The following is a 20786-nucleotide window of genomic DNA, read 5'->3' as shown; positions in this document are numbered from 1 at the left end:
AAGGGATCTGTGGTACAATTTTGTATGGTATGATATTCTATTCCTTCACAACAAAATTGGCCCTTCTCCATATTCCAAGTCTTCTGCAATGGGGTTTTAATATATGCTGTGTTAAACTTCAGCCAATATTCCCTTGTTCTTGGCATAATCAAAGTTTCTTTTTGGGGGAGAATAAAGCCTAACACTGAGATAGCCTCCATTTGGGATGGTCCATCTGTTTACTATGGGATTATCCCCATTCCTACTAGCTGTACACTCTGTAAGATCCTTTCTATAGGACCTCAAAAGATGTTTTAAGAAAGGGTTATTTCCACAAAATTATCAAGGGGGAAGGATAAATATTGCCACTTTTTTCTTAAATAAGTCCTTCTGGTACTCTGTCGTGGTGACAGTCTAGGAATCTGATCTTCTTGGTAAGTGTTGGATGCAGACTTCATCTGTATGTGGTGGATCCATGGTGTTTACTCAGGCCAGTTTGAAGTATTGGTTTTCAGAAATACTTCCAATGGTCCCATCCATATTGTCACTAGCTATTGGTCTGATCCTTATTCCTTTCAGATTTTTGGAAGAACTTGATTGTGAGATTGAACTGGTTAAAGCAGTGCATGAGTAGAGTGTGTAGACCTGTTGGAAGCAAACTCATGGACAAAAGTTAATACAGTCCCCAATGTTTTCACATACTGAATTACCGCATGATCCTTTACAAAGACATCATGGCTTCTATAGGGAGAGAAATTTGAAATGACCTACTACACAGTGTTTCAAAAGGACCCAATTTGAGTGCACTTCATGGAGCCTAATCTCTAACAGCAGCTGCCACTACCTTATCCCAAGTAAAGTTGGTTTTTTGACAGAGTTTTCCTTAAAGTATGATTCACCCACTGTTGGGACTAATGACACGTTAACTAACTCAGGCTGACTCCTTACTCCCTGGCGAGTGAGCAAGATCAAGGCTCAAAGGTGGTTTCAGAGGTTAATGACGATAAATCGGACCACTCTCAGGGATTGGTTAACAACAGTTCTGCGAACGTGATCAGCTCGTGCTTGCAAATAGTCCTATGGGACTCTCACCTGCATGAACACCCATGCCCTGCTGACCTTTAAGCTGATTGGTTCCCGCCTAGCCCCCACCCTACATAAAAGCTGTGTGATTTTCTCAATAAACGAGTTCCTGCTGTGACTGGTCTCCCTGATGCGTCTGATTGTCCTCCTCCTGGAGGGCTGGGAGCGGGTGCTCAGTCGGCCCTACCAATCCCGGTCTGACCTTGTTGGGAAGTGTCCCCTTCCCTTGTCGCTGGTCGAGAAGAGCAGGGGGCTTAAGACCCTGACATCTGGCGCCCAACATCAGGCCCCTTAAGGCTGATCTGCAGCCAAAGCAAAGAGGCAGCTTCAAAACCGAAAGTACCAGCACATCGGGCCAAGCGAGTTCCAAGGTAAGGGCATCCCTGAAAAGACGGGGCAAACACACACCACACATGGTGACCCTGCGCTCTCAGCTTAGACTCATGCTGAAGAGTAGGGGCCTTGAGTTGTCTGATACAGGTGGAAAAAGCCTGGGACACCTTTACTTCAGTGGCCCCTTGGCTTCCTGCCGCTAATCTTTTTGACTGGTCCGTATGGGCTTGTCATGTGGACAACTTGTTAGGAAGAGGGAAATCAACTTAGGGAAGGGTCCCCCATTGAGAGTCTGCCCTACATTATCCGCCCTTAAGGCCTGCTTCTCTCCAGGACCTCCCAAAGGGGGCTCCAAGGTTTCCCCCAATGAGCCACCGCCTAAAGAACCCTTGGCTCCTCCTGTTGCATCTCCTTTCAGAAACTTGCCACAGAGTAAACAACCTTGGGAGACCTTTAATGAGAAGCCCAATCCATCTCCGTCCACTCCTCCCAAGGTTGAAGAACCACGAGGGCAGCCAGCCTCTACTCATAGCAAGGGCCCACTTCTGCCCCGAGGAGGCTCATTGCCGCCATCTTGCATTCTGGGGCCACATCAGATACCAATGAAAGCCCTCGCCCTCCTCCTCCTGGGTGGTGGGAAATCTTCCCAGTGGCCATTTTATGACACTGGGCAAGAACTCACAGACTCTAACCTCCCCCCTCCTTGTATGGCCTTCCTGGTAAATGTTAAAATGTTAGTTTGGGAAGGAATAACTACCGATCACAAATTGGCCTGTGCAGGGATGAAAGATCGCTCCATGGGAAGGTGGACTGTGGCTACCAAAGATATTGGCACACAGCTTCCATGAGCGAGCAGGCAGATGGAAGGGGATTCCTTATCTTCAAGACCCTTCTTTCTTGTGCTTCTGTGCTCTTCCTGCAAACTTGAATGCCTCCTTCTTCTCTCCCTCTTAATCCCTCCTCCTCCTCCAACTTTGACTCAGCTGTTTCTGCTTCCATTCACTGGCCCAGCCCACCTAGTCTTCCTGCCACGAGGTCTCACATACGCTGGTACGGAGGGAGTAACCAGCCCAACCATTAGTGGCATGCCCCAGTAAGGAGTATGATATAGTAGCCCCATTCCCCAAGTAGTGGGAGATTATGTTTAACAATTTTCTGCATCCAAACCTGAATTGATTACTAACCAGGAATAAGGGTTAAAATGCCCTAGGCATTCAGTTTCTGCTAAAACCTGTCAGCTCCTTCCAGATCTCAGTCAAGGTTTACATTGAAATGTAAATAGAGGAAGCCTGAAGACTCAGTAGGAGACTGGTCTCAAACCCAAAGAAGAAAAAAAAAATAAATAAATAAAAAGAGTGTTACCTGATTAAGATCCTTCCATGATAAACAAAAGCTAAAGGAATTTACAAAAAGAAAGCCGGCATTACAGAACATTCTCAACAAAATATTCCATGAGGAAGAGATGAAAAACAATGATGCAAATCAGCAACGGGAGTAACTAGCCTAAAGCAATAGCCAAATAAAGGAGAAACCAAATCATGTCAAAAAACAAAAATGAGTCAAATGACTGGGAATACAAATCATATCTCAATAATAACCCTGAATGTTAATGGCCTGAACTCATCAAACAAAAGACATAGACTGGCAGATTGGATTAAAAAGAAAAATCCAACAATATGCTGCCTGCAAGAGACTCATCTCATAGAAAGAGACACCCACAGACTAAAGGCGAAAGGATGGGGAAAAACATACCATGCACATGGACACAGCAAAAAAGCTGGAGTATCCATCCTCATTTCAGATAATGTGGACTTCAAGCTAAAACTAGTCAGAAGGGATAAAGAAGGACATTACATACTGCTTAAGGGAAGCATAAATCAGCAAGATATAACAATCATAAATATCTATGCCCCAAACATTGGCTCATCCATGTACGTCAAACAAATCCTTCTCAATTCCAGAAATCAAAGAGACCACAACACAATAATACTAGGCGATTTTAACACACCTCTCTCACAACTGGATAGATCTTCCAAACACAAATTGAATAAAGAAATCTTAGATCTCAACACAATCAACAATTTAGACTTAACCGACTTATATAGAATATACCATCCAACCAAGGACGAATACACTTTCTTCTCAGCAGCACATGGATCCTTCTCTAAAATAGACCATATTTTATACCACAAAGCTACTGTTAGCAAATATGAGAAGATACACTACCTTGTATTCTATCAGATCATAATGGATTGAAATTAGAAATAAATGACAGAATAAAAAACAGAAACTTCTCCAATACCTGGAGATTAAATAATACACTATTATATGATGAAGGGATAACAGAAGACATCAGGAGGGAAATAAAAAAATTCTTAGAAGTAAACGAGAACAAACACACATCATATCAAAATCTCTGGGACACTATGAAAGCAGTACTTAGAGGAAGATTTATTTCATGGGGCGCATTCAACAAAAGAAGTAGAAATCAACAAATAAACAACACTCAAAGCCTAGAAAAAGAAGAGCAGACCAACACCAAAAGTAGTAGAAGACAGGAAATAGTTAAAATCAGAGCCGAAATCAATGAAATTGAAACAAAAGAAACAATTGGAAAAATTAACAAAATAAAGAGTTGGTTCTTTGAAAAAATAAACAAAATTGATAAACCCTTAGCCACACTAACAAAGAGAAAGAGGGAGAAAACTCAAATTACTAAAATACGGAATGAACAAGAAAATATCACGACAGACACAAGTGAAATACAAAACATAATTAGAAGCTATTTTGAAAATCTATATTCCAACAAAACAGAAAACCTCGAAGACATCAACAAGTTTCTAGAGACATATGGATTACCTAAACAGAACGAGGAGGACATACACAACTTAAATAGATCAATTTCAAGCAATGAAATAGAAGAAGTCATCAAAAGCCTACCAACAAAGAAAAGTCCGGGACCAGATGGGTTCTCAGCCGAGTTCTACAAAACCTTTAAAGAAGAGCTCATTCCAATACTCCTCGAAGTATTCCGTGCAATATAAGAGGAGGGAACCCTCCCAAAATCATTCTATGAAGCCAATATCACCCTGATACCTAAACCAGACAGAGACACATCGAGGAAAGAAAATTTCAGACCAATATCCTTAATGAACATCGACGCAAATTCTCAACAGAATTTTAGCAAATCGCATACAAAAACATATTAAAAAGATAGTGCACCATGATCAAGTGGGTTTTATCCCAGGGATACAAGGTTGGTTCAACATCTGGAAATCAATAAATGTCATTCACCATATCAACAGACTAGAAGTTAAGAATCACATGATTATTTCAATAGATGCAGAAAAAGCATTCGATAAAATACAGCATCCCTTCATGCTCAAAACACTAGAAAAAATAGGGATAGTGGGAACATTCCTTAACATTGTAAAGGCCATCTACACTAAGCCCATGGCCAATATAATGCTAAATGGTGAAAACCTGAAAGCATTCCCCAGAAAAACTGAAACAAGGCAGGGATGCCCTCTTTCACCACTTCTATTCAACATCGTCCTTGAAACTCTAGCCAGAGCAATTAGACAAACCAAAGAAATTAAAGGGATACGAATTGGAAAAGAGGAACTCAAACTATCCCTGTTTGCTGATGACATGATTATATATTTAGAGGAACCTGGAAATTCCACCAGAAAACTCTTAGAACTCATAAGTGAATTCAGTAAAGTAGCAGGTTACAAGATCAATGCTCATAAATCCAATGCATTTTTATACATAAGTGATGAATCTTCAGACAAAGAAGTTAGGAAAACTACCCCATTCACAATAGCCTTGAGAAAAATAAAATACTTGGGAATCAATCTCACAAAAGAGGTGAAAGACCTCTACAATGAGAACTACAGAACACTAAAGAAATGAAATGAAAAAGGGGACTCAGTGGTAGAGCACTTGCCCAGCATGTGTGAGGCCACTGGCTTGGTCTCCTGCACTGCAAAAACTAACCAACTGAACAAACAAAAAATGAAAAAAAAAAAAAAAAAAAAAAGAAAGAAAAAGGCAAGTCACAGGTGAGGCAAAATTATTTGTAAAGCATTTATGAGTTTGAAAAAAATCCCATATATTCAGAATTAGAACATATTTTCACAAGTAAATAATAAAACAACCAGGGGCTGGGGTTGTGACTCAGTGTAGAGCACTTGCCTAGCATGCGTGAGGCACTGGGTTCGATTCTCAGCACCGCATATAAATAAATGAATAAAATAAAGGTCTATCAACATCTGAAAAAAAATTTAAAAAGTAAAAAAAAAAAAAATCAAATAAATAATTGCCAAAATATTTGAATACTTTTACAGAAGAAGATATATAAATGGCCTTAGATACATGGAAAGGTGCTCAATAGCCTTGGTCATCAGAGAAATGTCAATTAAAATCACAATGAGATACTACTAGAAACCCAGCAGAATGATTGAAATAAAAAAGACTTACGATAACAATGGAAGATAGGGAGCAAACAGGACATTTTTATGCTGATGGTGGGAGTGTGAAGTGCTACAAACTCTTTGAAAGACCATTTGGCAGCATCTTAAAAAGTTGAACACGTAACTCAGCCTTTCTGTTCCTAGATATAAATAAAAATATATATCCACACAAAGATTTGAACATTATTGTTCGTGGTAGCTCTATTCATAATAACCAGAAGCAAGTAGTGCACATATTCATTATTGAGAGTGAATTAACGACAAATAATATTTCTACACAATAGAATATTACTTAGCAACACAAAAAAACCAACTACTTACACACATGGATGAACTGCAAAATAATTGTGCAGAATGAAAGAAGCCAGATCATACTGCATGATTCCAGTCAATTCTTAAAAATGCAAACTAATCTATAATGACAGAAAGCAGAACAGTAGTTGTCTGGACCTGGTGGTGGAGAGAGGGATGGACTATGAAAGGGCAAGAGAAAACTTTTGGAAGTGATGGAAATGTTTTGTATCTTGATGTGGTAGCAGGTTCACTGCTGTATATGTTTTCAAAATTTATGAGATTATATACTTTAAATGATGAATTATGCTTTTTTTCCTTTCTTTTTTTATTGTAAACAAATGGGATACATGTTGTTTCTCTGTTTGTACATGGCGTAAAGGCATACCATTTGTGCAATCATAAATTTACATAGGGTAATGTTGTTTGATTCATTCTGTTATTTTTTCCCTTTCCCCCACCCCTCCCACCCCTCTTTTCCCTCTATACAGTCCTTCCTTCCTCCATTCTTGTGAATTATGCTTTGATAGAGCTGGTAAAAGAAAAAGGGAGTATGGTGGTAGAGGAGGTGAATTTTGGGTGAGGATACAATCTGGAGCACAGCATTCGGAGAACACAATTTCCCATTATCTGCACTAGGGGGCAAAACGTCTATTGAATAGTCTTGCAGTGACTCGTTATGTATATCATCTAAGGACGTTACTTGACAAAGCAAAATGCTGTTTTGATCTTTTAGAAGCCTCTTAAATTGTCATGATGATAAATCAACATCACTTTTGTTTTAGTTTAAATAGAACAATTGAATATTAGATTCTTTCTCTGAACGTTTAGGTGGTGAAGACTGCAAATGAATGGTGCTGATGCGATTGGTGTTCAGATTGCATATTGAAGGGACAGTTTCTTCTTCCTGAGAGTGACAGAAATCTATGCATTGCCTTTAAATTATTTTAGCTGATTAACATATTTAAGTATCTATATTCGAAGTTAATAGCTAATATACTTGCCAGGAGTACAATAGGAATCTTGTTTATATGTATCTTTACTGGAAATTTGAGTGACCTTTTGTACTAACTTTTCATCTACGAAAAGATGACTATGTCACTAATTTTTAGCACACTCCTATTGATGATGTGAAACATCCCAGAATAGGGCTTCATATCTTTTGCAATGAGGCTAGTAGAAAGAAAAGGAATTGGAGCCAGAAAGTCCTGGTTTCAAGTTCAAACTCTGTAACTAATTGTGGTTTTGTCAAATTACATTCTCCTCTGAGTCTGTTTCCTCAGTGGGAAAAGAGAGTAACACTTCCTAGAGTTGAATGAAATAGTATTAAAGTACTAGCAGAAGTACTAGTAATTGAATGAAATAGTATTAAAGTATTAGCATAAGCCTGGCACATAGTAGGTCTTAGTGTTTTTTCCTTTCCTCCTCACAGGAATGCTGGTGCATGCCGTCTGGAATTCTCCCAGTGTTGAAACATTTGGTTTTATATTCCTGTTTTTCCTATTTTTTAAAATTCTTCTTTTTAGTTATACATAACATTAAGATTCATTTTGCCATAATTATGGAAGCATGGAATATAATTTGCTCTAATTCAGTCCCCAGTATTTTCCCTTTGCCTCCCCTTCTCCCTCCCCCTGTTCTTTTCCCTCAACTTTACTGATCTTTCTGCTACTTACTTATAGTTTAGTTTTTAAAACATTAGTGTCTTGTGGATATACATGATGATGAGATTCACAGTGGTATATTCATATATGTATGTACATAGGAAAGTTAAGTCAGATTCATTCTGCTGTTTATCTTTTATCCTGTCCATGGATCTTTATTCTGTTTTGATGCTACCCCTTTTCCCTTTCTCTCTCTCTCTCTCTCTCTCTTCTTCCCCCACACCCTTGATATGCTTCTGCATACCAGAGAAAACATTCAACCTTTGGCTTTCTGAATTTGGCTGATTTCATTTAGCATGATAGTTCCAGTTCCTTCCATTTACCAGCAAATGCATAATTTCATTCTTCTATATGGCTGAGTAATACTCCATTGTGTGTATATACCACCTTTTCTTTATCCATTCATCTGTTGGAGGATACCTAGGTTGGTTCCACAATTTGGCGATTGTGAATTGTGCATAATAATGTGGCTGTATCCCTAGAGTATGGAGATATATTTTTGGGGTCTTATTTCTCAAGTCTTGTTTTCAAATTTATCTATTCATCTTTATCTGAAACATATGGGTTCTAAGCAGTATGATTTCTGGTTTGTTCATAGAATGCTAGCCTGATCTTTATCACCAAGCACATCTCAGAGAGTGAATTCTTATTCTAAAAGCAGAACTCCTGTGTTGATTGAATTATTTACACCAGACACTTTTATCCTTTTACTGAATGGATCAGTTAGAAACAAATATTTGTGACCCCTGGGCTGTAAGGGAGCTAGCTGCCAAACAACTGTGTAACTTTCCTATGATTTCCCAGAATCTGACTCTTTTTAATCATACCTTTCCCTGTGGCTACGCTGTAGTGAGCTCTGTTTAGTCCCTTGTGGCCATTGCTGCTCCTTAGCTGGCAGCCTTTACCCTCTAGGCCTGGACTCCAGTCTGCTTGACCAATCTCTTGACATGCACACATAAGCTCAGTTTTAAGGCTGGTTGTCCCAACCCTTAATATTTGATCTTCAGTGGGGGTGAACTGGGGCAAAGGATAAGATGTATTCCTGCAGAACACTTTGGGGGGCTGCTTTCCGCAGTGGTCCCGTTTTGCTTGCCAGTTTTCCATGACTATGACATGTCCTTCGGCAACTTGAAAGCAATTGAAAAGAAAATTATAATAACATACAATATATTCTGCTGTCTATGAAAGAGTAACTATTATCCATAGATCAAACAATACCATTTTTGTAGTTTAGTGTCTGTTTAAATTCAGTTTTTTCTATTTGTTAGTTTACATTAAAATCATTTGGATGGTCATTTTCTATTCCTTGTGGAGAACCACTTTAATCTGATTTATTTGGTATTAATCTTATTTCTAATTAATGTATTCCCTGATTTTTGGAATTAGGCATTATCTATTGCCTTCCCACTAAGGAAATTGAAGATTTACCTCTCTGACTAGCGTACCTACTACTGCTACATGCAAACACATTTTCCAGCCCCTGTTAAATGAATCTTCTGTCTTCCTTTTGGGGGTTTATTTTTTTACCCTTATTTATTTTTGTGGTATTGAGAATTGAAACCAGGGGTGCTCTACCACTGAGTTACAGACTCAGCACATTATTATTATTACTATCACTACTACTACTACTACTACTACTACTACTACTACTACTACTACTACTATTTTTAATTTTGAGACAGGTCTTGCTAAGTTGCTGAGACTGTCTTTGAACTTGCAGTCCTTCTACCTCAGCCTCCTGAGTGGCTGGGGTTATGATCTTTCCATTTGGTACTCTCTTTTTTCTGTTTTTCTTCAGTGTTTTAGAATTTTTATTGTAGAGGTCTTTCACCTCCTTGGTTAGGTTAATTCCTAGGTATTTTATTTGAGGTTACTATAATTGGGGTTGTTTCCTGATTTCTTTCTCAGTGATTTTATTTTGAGTATGTAGAAAAGCTACTGATTTTTGTATGCTGATTTTGTGTCCTGTTAGTTTGCTGAATTTATCTATCAGTTCTGAGAGACTTTTGAGGAAGTTCTTCTAAGTATAGAATCATATCATCTGCAAACAGGTAATTTGACTTACTCCTTTACTATTTGTATTTCTAGTATTTCTTTTGTATTTCTTTTTTTTTCTCTTGCCTGATTGTTCTTGCTAAAATTTCAAATACTGTATTCATTAATAGTCTTCTTTCTGATTTTAGAGGAAATGCTTTTAGTTTTTCCCTGTTCACTATAATGTTGGCTATAAATTTGTCATATATGACTTTTATTAAGTTGTGTTATGATCCTTCTGTACCATGTTTCTTCAAAGCTTTTATCATAAAGAGATGTTAAATTTTATCGAAGGCTTTTTCTGCATCTACTGAGATTATGTGATTTTTATTCTTGATTCTGTTTATGTGGTATGTTTATTGATTTGTGTATGTTGAAACATCCTTGTGTCCCTGCAATACCAACTTGATCATGGCCTATGATCTTTTAAATATGTTATTGAATTTGATTTGTGGGTATTTTATTGAGGATTTTTGTATCTGTGTTTATCAAGTTTATTATGATGTATAAGTTTTTTTAAATCAGGTTTTTTAAAATCAGGGTAATACTTGTTTCATAAAATGACTTTTTTTTTCTTTTTTAATGCTATTTTAATTTTAATTGATGCATAAATAATTTCCCAAACAATTTGTGGGGTACAGGATGACATTTATATATATATATATATATATATATATATATATATATATATATATGCGCACACATATATAGTGAATAATTGTGTTTCTGTGTACATGAGCATCCATGTGCTTGCACACACAACTTGCTCATTCCTACTGTTTATACCAGTATCTATTTAGAGATGATGTAATTTCAAATTTTGTGGGCACCAGTCTAAGCAAATTAGGAAGTATTGCTGTTCCTGCTTTTACAAAACAAATCCAACATTTCTAAAACACAGTCCAACACTGTTTCATCTTTTGAATTGAAGACACAAATGACTAGCTTATGGAAATTCTAGACTAGGTATTTATAAATTCAAAGGTATCAAGTTGTTATGGTTCTTTTTAAAACAAATCTTTTCCAAAGAAGAATCATGACTAAGAAAGTATGAATGCAGATGCACAGGAAGGAAATTGGATCAAAATCCAACAAATTAGAACATAGTCCAGAAGAACTCTTGGGAGTGATGTTCCTAAATGATTTTGAAGGGTTCCTTTCCTCTCTATGAAATAGTTTGTGTAGTATCAGTGTTAATTCTTTTTACAAGTTTGATAAAATTCATCAGTGAATCCATCCAGTCCTGAACTTGTTGGGAGACTTCATTACCTAGTTGCCATTTGGTTTCTAATATTCTTTGGGTTCAATTTTAGTAGATTGTATGTCTCTGGAAATGGATCCATCTGGATTTTCCACTTCATTGGATTCGTTTGACTCATTGTCTTAAGCAGTAATGATTCAGCAGCCCTGGTGCCCACATTGTACCAAAGCTTTTTAGTATTCACTTGTCATACCTAGTAACTTTCCTGCAGGGATAGAAACCCTTATTGAAAACCAATCGTTGGTAGCTCTAGTGATGAAGAGGTGTGAGAGTCATCGTTCTTAATCTAAGAATGAGAAATTTTGTAAGGAAAATTGTTCTCTATGACAGCATTTTAAGTTTGTTGCATAAGATGTTCCTGTTTTTTTTTTTTTTTTTATAGGGACAAAATAAAAAGAAAGCTTTCATGAGGTGCTTTTTAAAAAACCTACCTTCTGGCCAGGAAAGTGTGAGACTTGCTGGGTTAAACAATATCTTTATCACAAGGCATAATAATGTTTAATGGATTGATGTGTATATTTAATTTCTAAGAGAGGTCATACAGTAGATGGTGACAGAATTCTTTTTCCCATGGGGCATCACAGGAACCTATATTCCCTGGAATACGTTTGAGGAAATATTGTTATAATAGAATTACCGATTTGGGTATTTGTATTGGTCTTTCTTCCTGCGGGTCTGTCACTGTCATCCTGTCCACTGTGGCTGGAAACCTGGGGTGCATTTCATCTTCTTTCCTTCTCTTACCTTCTGTGACGAGTAGCTACTGAGTTCTTTTGCTGCTTCCTGCATCTTCCATTGTCCTCTTTTCATGATCCTTTTCTGGCCTCGAAGTATCCCAGCTGTCTTCTCTTTCATCTTTCCACGTTTTCCCTCCCATTTACCCATTACGTAGCTGCCAGGGTCATCTTTATGAACCTTTCGGTGTCAACCCCCTATGCGAAAACTTTCAGTACCTCTGTTTTTCCTGTGACAAAATACAAACTTCTTAACCTGCCCATGTGGGACTCTACCCTATTTTAAAAAATTGTGACAAAAAACTCATAACATGAACTCTTCCTTTATAACAAAAATTTGTGTAGTGCATGGTTGTTAACTATATGCACATTGTTGTATTGCAGATCTCTGAACCATTTTCTTCTTTCTTTACCATTTATTGACTATTTCCTTTTCCCCGGCTCTTTGCGACTTCCATTCTACTTTCATCACTAAGAGTTTGACTAATTTAGGTCCCTTCTGTAAGTGGAATCATGCGGTATTTGTTTTTATTTGAATGGTTTTTATTCACTTAGCATAATGTACCTATTTCTAAATTATTTGCAACTGCTCCTCAGCATGAACCTTCAGCTAATTATACAGTTAAATATTTATAAACACTTAAAAATTTTATCATTATGAAGCATTTCAAAAATGAAGAAAATATGTTGAAAATAATATACTTACCTACATCTACAGATGTTAACATTTTTCTGTTTCATGTAATTTCTTTTAAAAAGTAAAAGTATTATGCATTTTTCTGAAGGCCCTCTTATTCTGCATCACTTCCAGGGGAACCACTTCCTGGAATTGGTATTATTTACATGTATTGTTTTTAAAAATTTATAAAATTGAATTACATAAACAAAGCCATACTACACGTCTTTTTGCAACTCTCTTTTATCATCAAATATTGCTTTTGATATTTATCCATTTTAGGTATAAATCCCTTCTTCACTTAACTCGTCGTATTCCACTGTATGGGTAGATTGTTCCTTTCTTCTAGTGAGCAGTTTAGGTTATTCTAATGTTTTTCTGATACATTGCAGTAGTAAGTATGCTTGCCATTTCTCCTTTTCTTTATCTTTGAGTTTCTCTAAGCATGGGTCTTAATTTTTTTGTGCCATTTACCTTCTTGACAATCTAGTGTATCTTATGGATCTCTTCTCGAAATAATGTTTACAAATGCATAAAATGCAAAGAAAAAATTATTTAAAGTAATTATCAAAGTATTAAAACCAGTTTTATCATATAATACACATCATTTACTGGTAGGTCTAATAACTGCCATAGATTTGAAGTAGTGCTGAATGTAAATGGTATTTCAAGATGCTTGCACCATTTGCAATATAATTGCTATGGGGACAGTCACAGGTACTTTTACACTACTGTGTTTCCTTGCTTACATTCATAATTGACTGAATCGTTGAAATTTAAATTTCAATTAGGGGTTAATTTTTTCCCTTCCAAATTCACAAATTTTGCTATTCATTGTTTTCCTGGTTGTATACATTATATCAGTTTCCAAATGATATAAAATAATAACTGACAGTTATTGAACTTTTAATATGTGCCATGTATCATGTTAATTAAGTTTTACATGCATTATCTCATCTGAGGCTTGGGGAGGGAAAGTCACTTTTCATGGGTCACACAGGTCACTCAGGATCAACAGAGCTAAGATTCAAATCCTGGTTGGCCAACTCCAAAACTCAAGTTCTTCATTATCATGCTATAGAATTCATATTTCCATAATGTAAAGCAATCATACTTTTCACTTTATTAGTCTCTAGCTATCAGGATAGCTAAGTGATTATTGCATTTTTTTTTTTTTTTTGCAAAATCAGAGATAAATTCAGCATTTAAATATATAGTGGATCTTGAAACCTACAAAATAGAAGTGATAGGGCATTGGGGACAATGCGAAATGCACAGTTCAGGTCTAATTCAAATGTATCCATGAAATTACATCATAGAGCTTGTATAAAAGACAGATACTTTCAATTTATGAAGGCTATGAAATACACACATGACAAGCTTTATCTTTTTTTTTTTCCTGTAGTGGGAAAACCTAAATGTATTCTTGTTCACCTGTTTTAACTATCTAGATATTAATGCAATATATATAGAGATATATATGAGCGTGTGTGCATGTGTGTTTAAGCTCATGTTCCATTAACGCTCTTTTTATTTTCTTCCTTTTTTCCTCACTTCTGTCATCTTGGTATATTTTATGAACCCTTGTAAGCCATGGCTTTGGTAAACACATGTATTTACATGACTGCATATAATAAATTTATGTGGTAGGCAGAATTCTAAGATGGTACTCAGTATCTCTGTCTCATTGTTCATATACCTACTTTTAGTCATCTAATCAAACACAAATGTAGGTGCTACTCTAAAGGGATTTTGCATATACAATTAAGGTCCAAGATCAGGTGACTTTAGGAAAGGGAGCCGTGAGAACCTGACGTAATCAGGTGCACATACAAAAGGGACTGGCTCCTTGACAGAAGAGAATCACAGTGTGGGAGGGATCTGACATGAGGGAGGTTCACATTGCCAGCTCTGAGGATGGACAGGGCTACATGGCAAGGAAAACCGGTGGCTTTCAAGAGCTGAGTGCAGTCTGCCTGACAGACTAAACGGCACCTGTCCTACAACTGCAAGTAACTGAATTCTGTCACCATCACTTGAGCTGGGAGGATTCGAGCTTCCGACTGGAATGCAGTCTAGCTGACACCAATTTTAGTCTTATTTTGAACAGAAAACCAGCTGCAACATGCCTAAACTTCTGATCTGCAGAACTATGATCATAAGAATGTTGCATGAAGCTTCTAAGGTTTTGTTAATTTATTACAGCAGCAGGAGAAACCTAAAACAACTAAATTTTTTGCTTCACAAAATTGCACTATTATTTGTTAAATATTTATTGATGTTAAATCCACATTATACCAGCACAACAATCCAAAGTAGTATGATAATACTTTTTTTTTTTATAAATACAACACAAAAGGTGGCAAAATAATGCTAGTTAATCCCCAACCCAGCAAATTAGCAAAAAAGTCACATTCAGAAAAATTTGGCAATATATGACATAAGTCGTAATTCTACAATACAGATATAGGTCCATGAGACTGTCTGTACGGTATCTTCGACTCCATGTTAGCAATGCATGTAAGTGTGGGCAAAGAAATTTGTACCATGCTGCACAGAACATCTGCCACCTGGTGCTCAAGCCTATTACTCATTTAAAACTTGGTTGGTGTTCTTACAAAGTAGAAAGCTGTACATGTGAAGCAGTAATATGAAATATATGGGGTGGTATACAGATACAAAATTATTTAAAAAAATACTATGTATGAATTGAATAACTGAGCTAAGAAAGTTCAACACTTTTATTATAAATAATGAAAGATATATGTGTTCTGCATAAGGAATACAGTGTTTTCTTTTCATAGCAAAGTACCATTGAAGCCTCATATTTTATACTACTAGACCAAATTATTTTTTCTCATTTAAAAATTGTTTTGGTTCCGACTTAAAACTATCAAGTCTGGTCAGAATCAACTCAGTCTAGCTGATGCAGAATCATATGCATTCAAAAAGCAGTCTTTGTGGATATGCCTTTCAAACTGCTCAAACCCCAGCACCTTCTTAAGGCAAGGTTTCATGGCAGCAGGGAAGTGAAATCATAATTTCCATTCACCATATCTAGTGCCAATGAAAAAAATGCATTATAGCACAAACTTGTTTTTGACTCTCCTTAACTCTCCATTTCCATCAAGTACACTAGTTCTACAGGCAATTTCTTATTTATGCCACTCTTGCAGTCTCAATCCATATTCCACTTGCTGTGCACATCTAAAATCTTCAACCACAACACAAACTTCAGATAACACTGAAATCTCCATAGCACATGTACTTCAAACTTCTAGCTTGACTTGTGAATGGCAGTGTTTTTTCACCTACACCTTAAGATTAATTTCGAAGAAAACCAAAGAAAAGCCTGGTCTTTGCCACCTCTCCTGCCCCTTCTACTTTTATCTAAATGAATACAGTACAATTGTGCTGGTAGCATATTCCTTCATTCTCCTCCCTACTCCTTCCAAACCCTCATTTCCTCCAAATATACTATATACCTTGGTCATTTGGGTGGTTTGGATGCCTTTTGTGGAATGGACTATAATATATTTCTGCTTTACTCACAATATTTTATATTATTTATATTTAAATTAGCCTTTTAATATGGTTTGTAAATAAGCTTCTTACCAAGGTAGCATGAAAAGAGAATACTACACAAAAGAAAAAAACGGTTACGAACAAAGACATTAACCTTGTTAGAAAACTCTTGATATTAATAAAAATTAAGGCAAGTAGTTCCTTATGATTTAATATAAAACAATTCGCAAAGACAAGGCATTTACTTGGATTTCTTTGTCATTTTCTTTTCCTTTTCATCCTTATATATTGCACTTGGGTCACTGTAGCTGTCTGAAAACACTGCACTTTAGACGTCGTTGCATTATGTTAAACATTTCATGCTATCACACTACGTAGCACCTGTGGTTTGTGTTTAAAGGCACTTGTAGATTCATGGTTATCCTCGAACAAATGATTTCCTTTAGCATTTTGGCATTTCAGACCACTTTAATCACGGCAATTCCAAGTTTTAAATTGGACAATAAATGTGAATTTTCTGTGCAATGTGTGTATTTCTATATGTATCACCTACTTAAACTCTAGTTTGGTATGTCAAGTAAGAAAAATATTATTTTGGTGTTTTTTTTTAATTTCTTATAGGCAAAGGTATATTTCTTCCTTTTACATAATGTGGTGGAGGAATATGTCGGTCAAGGCGATGTGGTTTCGGTGTTTCAGCTTTAACAAGAATGCTGGATCACAGGTCCTCACTTTCTACCAAGCCAGTATTCAGTGTCAGGTGAGATGGGTTGGCTTCAGGTTGGAACGCTGCTTTGATGTCTAGTCCCTGGTCCGAAAGTGCTGCGTAGCGACTGGCTGAGGGCCGTACTTTTCTGGGCTTGGTGGTCTGTGGCTGCTGATGCCACTGGGCTACAAGGAAAGAGCAAATTAAGATTTTTAACAAAGATCTATTGGAAAGCCCTTAAGTATTGCAAGTAAATACAGAATGTCTTTGGACATATCCAGGCACATATTCTTTGTGACAGACTGCACATTCACTGTAAAGACATGGAACACTGAGGGACGCTTGTGCATTTTACTCATATGTTGTAGATTTACAATCCAAAGAGGTAATTAAGGTCAAGTATAGTTTATTTTCATTTTAAAATAATACTGTAGTGCTGGGAATCCTTTCAAATAGTTAAAAAGTTTTCTAATTCTCACTCCTCCTTTAAACAATTTTTTTGGTAGGGGAATTGACAACCAGGGACACTTTACAACTGAGCTACATCCAGTCCTTTTAATCTTTAATCTTTTTAGTTTGCTGAAGCTGACCTCAAACTTGTGATCCTCCTGCCTCAACCTCTCAAGTCACTGAGTTACAGGCATGGATCATTGTGCCTGGCTCTTCCTCCTCTTAAAAACATACCTTTTTCATCAATAATTACAGTAGTTAAGAGTTGTGGAGGGATGCTTAACGTTAATAAATTGAAAAGCATTGGGCAGTAGAGACAGTTGAGGGCACTCATTTATTGATGAATCTCACAAAACTCTTTTTCAAGAGGTAAAATTTGAAATTTGTTCTTAAATCTTTTTCTGGTGGTTTTCCCTATGCCAATAGATCATATAATTCTATTGTTCTAATCTGTATATTCAGCAGGAACTGTTTTTTTTTTTTTCATTTAATTTTGGATGCATGTACACAAATATACATACACAAACAAAGCTATTGCCGAGTTGCTTAAGATTTATTAATGAGAAGAGCAGTAAGCCACGAAAGTATACATTCCAGCATCAATGGTACACACATTCAGAGTGCATTAGGACACCGTGATAGGATTATAATGTAGGAAGCAATCTTAAAAGAGTTATTTGCAGAACACAGTAATAGGAAAACATGACATTTATGCCTTTTTCTATTGTTAACTCCTAAGGATGCTTAAGTAGGGAAGCCACAACTGACTAGCCCATGTAAGAGAAATCAACATGCATATCTTGCTAATTATTCAAAGCTCCTTAATGATACTTGGGTATTTGTTCTCCTGGTGGGGTTTCATTATTAATGTCGAGAAACTATAAACAGAAAGAGAAAGAGCAATATAAATTTTTTGACAAGTAAAATGGCTAGAGTTGTTTAAAAAGATTAGATAAGAATAACATGAATTGCTGTTCAAATGTTTAAATTTTCATAATTCAATGAGTGAATGCAACCAGAGGAAATGAAGTGGCACTCACTGTAAACATCCAGTCTGGCAGTACAGGACACAATCCCTGCTTCATTCTTGGCTGATACAGTATACCACCCAGCATCTTCTTTTGTGGCTCCCTGAATGAGCAGGCAGATGTAGCCATGATTATCCTGGTGCATGCTGCAGAAAAGGATAAAGTCATTAGGGCTCTAAATTTTTAAAAAGGGACATTGGACATGAAGCATCATTCTTAATTAGGTCATTAGAAACAGAATTGTGCAAGTAGCAGATAATAGGGTCATACTTATTCTGGAGGGGCTGCTGGCCCCATTAAAGTTAATGGGAGAGAAGAGCAGACCTCAGGAGGATGAATAAATCTGTGCACTTAATTCCTAGTCGAGGATCTGCTTTTACAAAAACCACTGAATCGTCTGTCACCACTGAAGCAAATGAATTCATCCTTTCTTTTTGACATAAACACTTTTAAATAATCACTATTAGGTTAAGTCAGAGTATGCTTTGTCACATACCAATAGAGCATTTGTCTAAAGGTTTAAATCTATATTTGGGTAAAGAGTAACTTTTGTCTTTGATATAACCAATAGCATGGCTTTTGCACATACTGATTTAAATGGCACATAAAATGTATCTTTTTCTATATCACCAGAGCTGAGCTGCTGTGGGTTAGATTGTCATTGTGTAGTCTCACCTCACTCGATCAGTGCTATGGGTGAGTGATTCATTTTCTTTCTTCCAAAATATCTGAGGCGGTGGTACTCCTGAGACGCGGCATTCCAGCCGCACCGGGTACCCATCAGCAACTCCTGTATTTTGCAACTTCTCAAGAAACACAGGGGGTTTGTGTGCTTCTTTAGCTAAGAAAACATGAGACGAATTGTCTATCAATGGTATACAAAAGGAGCACAGCAGAGAATTCAGAAGCCTTTAGAAATATTGCTTAAATAGATCTTTTATGATACCATTTTTCACCTCAGGTGGTAAGATGCTAGTCCTCTCTCCAAACTATTCTTTTACCAAGCAAAGATTTGTAAGCTTCACTCTCCTCATTTATTTTCTCAATTAATTCATGTCTGATAGGCCCACACAGTCCATTGGCCATCTGCTCCACAGAATGCCTGTCCAACAGGCTGCGGGAGATGCCTGAGTCAGTGCTAGAATCTGTGATGGCTTCATAATTGTCACCACACACAGCCTTTACCAACCACTGCCACCTAGTGATGCTGAGCGGGACGAGCATTTCTAGGTGTCTGATCTGCTTAGATTCCCTCACAGTCATCTGCAATGTTTGCTTTGAAGATTTTGAAAATTTGTAATTCCTGGCTTAGGTGAGACATGCCGGAGGATATTGAGGGGGGAAATAAGAAGAGGCATCTTTATCTTGATCTGGTAGATTTAAATAGTTTCCTATGAACTAGGAATGTACATCCCATAAATTACAAATTTCAATTTATATTCTTTGAGGGGAGCTATAAAAAAGACAACTTTATTATTGCCTTAAAGGAAGGAAGCCTTAAAATAAAGACAAGTTTATCATGTAGTCTGAAAAGATCAGAACTGATTGTTTAATAACACTGAATATTACTACCCAATGAGAAATTGGTTTCTTGCATCAGTGATAGAAACAATATCAAAGAAAAAAGTTAGGTTTAATTATTCTCTTCTAAGCTACCGAGAATGACATTTGAAGATACAGTGTGTCTTTCTCCACCACCACCCACTTCCTTGGCCACAGTGACAGATATACCACAATAAGACAGGAGAGAGCTCAAAGATAATAAAAATCCAGCCTGAAATTTTCAAGCCCAAGACTCTCTAAGACCTTGACTTATGTAGAGGGTTTATTTTTATTGAATTTTACATGGTTATATGATCTAAGCTATTTTGGGGAAAGTGGGAACAGAAGCTCTCTTCATATTCTTTCTAGGTCTCAGTTTTGAAAAGCAGCAAGTTTTAATGTCAGTCATTCACCAGTAAGAATAATATATACCACTTTGGAGCACTACACAGGAACCTCATACACAGTAATTAAACGTTGTCAAAATGCTGAGACACATTATGGCCCCCATTTTGCATATGGAGAAATTGAGATGCTGATATATGATATCCTATATTTGCCAAAAGTCACAAAAGTAGTAAGAATAGACATGAACTGGGATTGGAATTGAGATCTGATGCCAGAGACCTTGATTTCAATTACCATGCACTGCCTTCTTCTGACAGAGTGTGAAGTGAGGCACACTGAGATACCTGTCTCTTGGACCCCCAAGTCTCAGTCCCGGAGGACAGATATGATCAAAATATACATTTACTAGAAAAAGGAGGAGTTTTAGTTTGAGGTTAGAAGAATGAATGAAACCATTACTAGTGTACAGGAACACAGAGTACAGTGCCCCACGTTCAGAAGCATGGCTGAAGTAGTACCAAAGCCCACATGTTTACCATTGTTTTTGTGTGGAAAAATATCTTGGTGCCATTATTAGAGTCATCAGCATTTTAGCCAAGACCTCTTGGACTGTATTCTCATTGCCACTCTAGTTCTTGAAAAATCTCAGTGCTCGCA

At 36.9% G+C, this 20786-nt stretch overlaps 1 protein-coding gene across 6 annotated transcripts in view; it reads right to left on the bottom strand.

Annotated features, from left to right (window-relative positions):
- Nucleotides 1-14787: 14787 nt before the first annotated feature.
- PALLD (palladin, cytoskeletal associated protein) overlaps nt 14788-20786 on the bottom strand; it is a 433486-nt gene continuing 427487 nt past the window's right edge. For 5 of the 6 annotated variants that reach the window (XM_079142942.1, XM_079142943.1, XM_079142945.1 and 2 more), the window contains 3 exons: nt 18915-19080; nt 18252-18385; nt 14788-16946 (listed from right to left, as the gene is read on the bottom strand). In XM_079142942.1, the coding sequence (XP_078999068.1) occupies nt 16774-16946; nt 18252-18385; nt 18915-19080 (473 nt within the window). In that variant the 3' untranslated portion in view covers nt 14788-16773. Of the gene's footprint in view, nt 16947-18042; nt 18090-18251; nt 18386-18914; nt 19081-20786 lie in introns of all 6 variants that reach the window. The other variant, XM_079142944.1, reaches the window with a different exon arrangement.

Source organism: Sciurus vulgaris, assembly GCF_902686455.1.
Source record: "Sciurus vulgaris genome assembly, chromosome: 5".
In the NCBI taxonomy this organism is placed as follows: domain Eukaryota; kingdom Metazoa; phylum Chordata; class Mammalia; order Rodentia; family Sciuridae; genus Sciurus; species Sciurus vulgaris.
Note: the sequence above shows the minus strand (reverse complement) of the source record. Positions and strands in the feature narration are given on the sequence as shown.